General features: G+C 29.0%; 1 protein-coding gene across 1 annotated transcript; it reads right to left on the bottom strand.

Moving 5' to 3' along the window:
* Positions 1-441: 441 nt before the first annotated feature.
* Positions 442-3,132, bottom strand: LOC136207085 (probable WRKY transcription factor 57). The gene is made up of 3 exons (XM_065998358.1): positions 2,913-3,132; positions 2,677-2,826; positions 442-978 (listed from the first exon to the last, which is right to left on the bottom strand). The coding sequence occupies exons 1-3, from the start codon at positions 3,098-3,100 to the stop codon at positions 573-575; spliced, it is 744 nt and encodes a 247-aa protein (XP_065854430.1). The 5' UTR covers positions 3,101-3,132; the 3' UTR covers positions 442-572.
* Between the last annotated feature and the right edge of the window lie 738 nt (positions 3,133-3,870).

Here is a 3,870-nt window from a genome sequence, read left to right on the forward strand (position 1 = left end):
TTTCTCGAAAAAGTGAAAGCATCTTTTTAGTTAATATATATAAGTTTTTTTTTTTATGATTTGGTTGAAAAATTCTACTGTATATCAGGAGCAATACATTCAACCTATTAAAAGATATCACTTATAGATATTCAATTTTTAACTTCAATCAACTTTCATAAAGTGCTATACATCCATTTTTAATTGGTTAAATGTACCGCTTCCGATGTATGATAGAAAGTCTAGACCTGGTATAACTAGGTAGTTTGAAAATATATTTTTGCTTGAAATATAATTAATTGAGATAGATATATACAACTCTCAAGTACTAATTAAATTTATTTTTCGGAAACATAACAAAAAAAATTCAGTGTTTAATAACATTACAAAATGAAATTGGTGATTTTCTTTTTCTTGTAATATAAATATACACTTAATATATTACATATATTAGGTGAAGGGCTACCCATTCACATATATGGGTCCAAGTTTTACAAAATAATCATACAAAATAAATCTAGATTCATACTATTAAACCACACTATCTAACAATAACAAACCAAAATTTAAAAAATAATTGGGTTTAGGCATAATTATTGACCTAATAAACAAGAATAGGAATAATTAGAAGACCAAGAAAATGAAGAAGGTGAAGTTGGAGGAGAAGGATAAGATGAACTACTTGATGAATTTGAAGATCCATTTCCATTTTCATTCATGTTCTTTGAGGGATTTCTAACCATTAAAGGCACAATATCTTCTAGAAGCCCTTGTGGTTGAGATGTTATTATTGATTCATTTGATTGGGCCTCCATTTTCTTGGGCCTTTTCAATGGTGGGCTTTGAACTTGGGCTTGGGCTTGAGGTTGTTCCAAATATGGGAATGCAAAGTGTAAATGAAGTCCTTCATATGTTATAATTACTGTGTCTTCTTCCTCACTTGATCTTTCAACTTGCTTCTTTGCACTGCATCTTGGGTTTGTGCACCTATAATAGCTCCTATTTCCAATTCAATCAATTAATTAGCAATTACCACATTGGCAAATTAAACTAATTGTAAGTTGGGAAATTAAATTTTAATTAATGGTTCAGGTAGTATTAGGTGCATGTGGTATCAAGTTTTAGAAAATCATAACAAGTTGATTCTTAATTTTGAGAGTGATTAATTAAAGCTAATGGAAGTTGTAACTTCCCCGTTCTAAAAATATGGTACCAGGATGAAAGTTCTAAACAAAGAGCAGTTCTAAAAAATGACACCGGATAAAAATGAATTAAATCTCTCATATAAGAAAGGCAAAAAACATATTTAAGCCTCTGAACTTTACCTGTTTTAAGGATCAAGCCCCTAATCAATTATTTTTCCACATTGAACCCTGAACATTGATTTTGTTATGGTTTTGACCCTTATTTCACTTTTTTGTCGAGTGTAGGAGATGAGAAAATCTATTTGGCGATTTTAATGTTGAAAATCACAAAATGGGAGTGAAGAAAATCGAGTTTGGAAGCAATATACTGAAAATTAATTACTATAATTTCGTTTTAATTTTTAATTTTTATATCTCCTAGTCAATGAATTATTTTTTTTATTTGTCCATGTCAGCAAGCCGAATCGCCCTAACGATGTATCCAGTCCAAACTGGACAGAAAAGTTAAATAAGGGCCAAATCCATAACAAAATCAATGATCAGGGACTCAATGTGGAAAAATAATTGATCAAGGGCTTGATCCTTAAAACAGGTAAAATTCAGGGGCTTAAATATGCTTTTTGCCTATAAGAAATGAAGAGAGAGTGATTGAACTATACGAATAAAAAATGTAAATTTGATACTTATAAACGTATTTTAAAGCCGCGAGTTCTAACAAATTTGCTAAACTTTACATAAATAACTCAAATGGTAGTATATTAAATAGGAAAATAGAGTGAGTGGAGTATATGCATAAAAGGAGTAGACAAAGGAACGGTTCAAGATAGGAATTGTGCTTTGAATGCCTTAATTAATTACAACCCCAAATTTTGTCAAGTAGTAAGATGTTAAATCATTCTTCTTAATTATAGGGTAAATTACACTCATGGCCCTGAATTTTGTTCATACTTTCATCATCAACTGAACCTCAAAATGAATATTATAACTCATAGACTTTACATTTTACTAACTTAATCATCTTTTTTAACATTGATTAAAATGAACACTCTAATAGCAGACAACTCTTCATTGTAGAATTGATGGAAATGATATTCTAAAAAAGTTTAATTCTTAAATATTTTTGGTTTGAAGTCATTTAGTTATTTTTTGATTAAGAAAGAGAAAGGTTTGAAAATGGCGATTTCCAGAAATATGATTCTAAACGATTTTAATTCTAGCATTTTAATTCAATGGTAGAAAGTGCGTTATACTAGTAAAATACAAAATTTATATTATACTGTATTAGTAAAATACAAAATTTAAAAGACATAATGTATAATTTTAAAGTTGAGGAGCCAATATATAGTTTAACAAACAAATGAATAACTAATACAGCAAACAGCAAAATTTTGAGCGAAAATGAATATAAATATTCAATTTCAATTTTCAAGTGATGAAAAGGAAATACTAATATGAAAGTTGTTTAAGATTTGAAATATGAGAGCTCCCTGAAACATTGATTTAGAATTTGTAAGAGTAAAGAAAAAAGAAGAAAGAGAAGAAGAGGAGGTACCTAGGAAAGGGGGTGTTCTTAATAGATTTTTGGCCATACTTTCTCCATTTATAGCCATCATCTGCTTGAGCCTGGGCACAGCTCTTGAGTTTGAGAGTATACTTGTTATTCTCTATCTTACTCAATCCCCTTTCCAATATTGAATTATTCCTGCAAAACAAACTTTGTTTTTAATATCTACAGTCTGTAATTAACATTAAATCAAGAAAAGAAGAAAGAAGCTATAGTATATATACCTGGGTTGGGAATGGTAATGAGTCTGAGTGGGGGTTGCAAAAGATAAAGCATTTTCAATATCAAAGATAGTAGGACCAGAATAAACATTAGATAAAAGAAAGAAAGGAGATTCATCATCAAGAAGCTCTCTTACAATTTCTTCATTACTATTAGTATTAGGATTGGGGTTTGCTTCCTCCATTATCATTATATAATAATATCCTTATTATATGTGCTATATATCTTTATAGAGGAATGAATGAAGAAGAAGTAGTATTTGTTTTTGAAGGATATCTAGTCTAATATAAGAGAGTGGAGTAGATGTACTCTTCCCCCTTTTTATGTCAACTCTACATTTACCCCCTTTTTGTTATCAACCTTTTTTTGTACTTTATTCTCTTTTATTTGGAACTATTTAAACTTGTTTCCAGTCAGAATTACCTCTACTTGCTAAAATTAATTAGATTTCAAGCTTGATTAATTTTAATATTAAGGTTGTAAAAATCGCTAGATGTTAGTAAGGAAGTTAGGCCCTTTGAGATTAATTGAAGATTAATAATAGAAATATATATATATATATATATATATATATATATATATATATATATATTTGTTACATATATCGACAACAACATTTCTATTATAATATCATTGAAACAAGTAAAATATAACGTTCACAAGTAATAATTCACTAAAAACTATTTTTTTTTTGGTAATGAAAAGTCTACCCATTCCCAATGTGAGGACAAACCACCGACCTCGATGAAGGTTTACAGTGTAATTTACTAAAAACTATGAACCGACCGGTGTCTTGAAAACAAGTAGAGAATATAATTAAACAAAAATATCCAAAAATAATAAACACGATTCACCATTAACAATGCAACATGTTAAAAAATGAAACATAATAAAGTTTTTTTATCGCTGCCTAAACGAGAAAAAATGATAAGAGGGGCGAATTGGAGAAAATCAGACCAA

The sequence above is a fragment of the Euphorbia lathyris genome, chromosome 9 (assembly GCF_963576675.1).
Source record: "Euphorbia lathyris chromosome 9, ddEupLath1.1, whole genome shotgun sequence".
Lineage (NCBI taxonomy): Eukaryota > Viridiplantae > Streptophyta > Magnoliopsida > Malpighiales > Euphorbiaceae > Euphorbia > Euphorbia lathyris.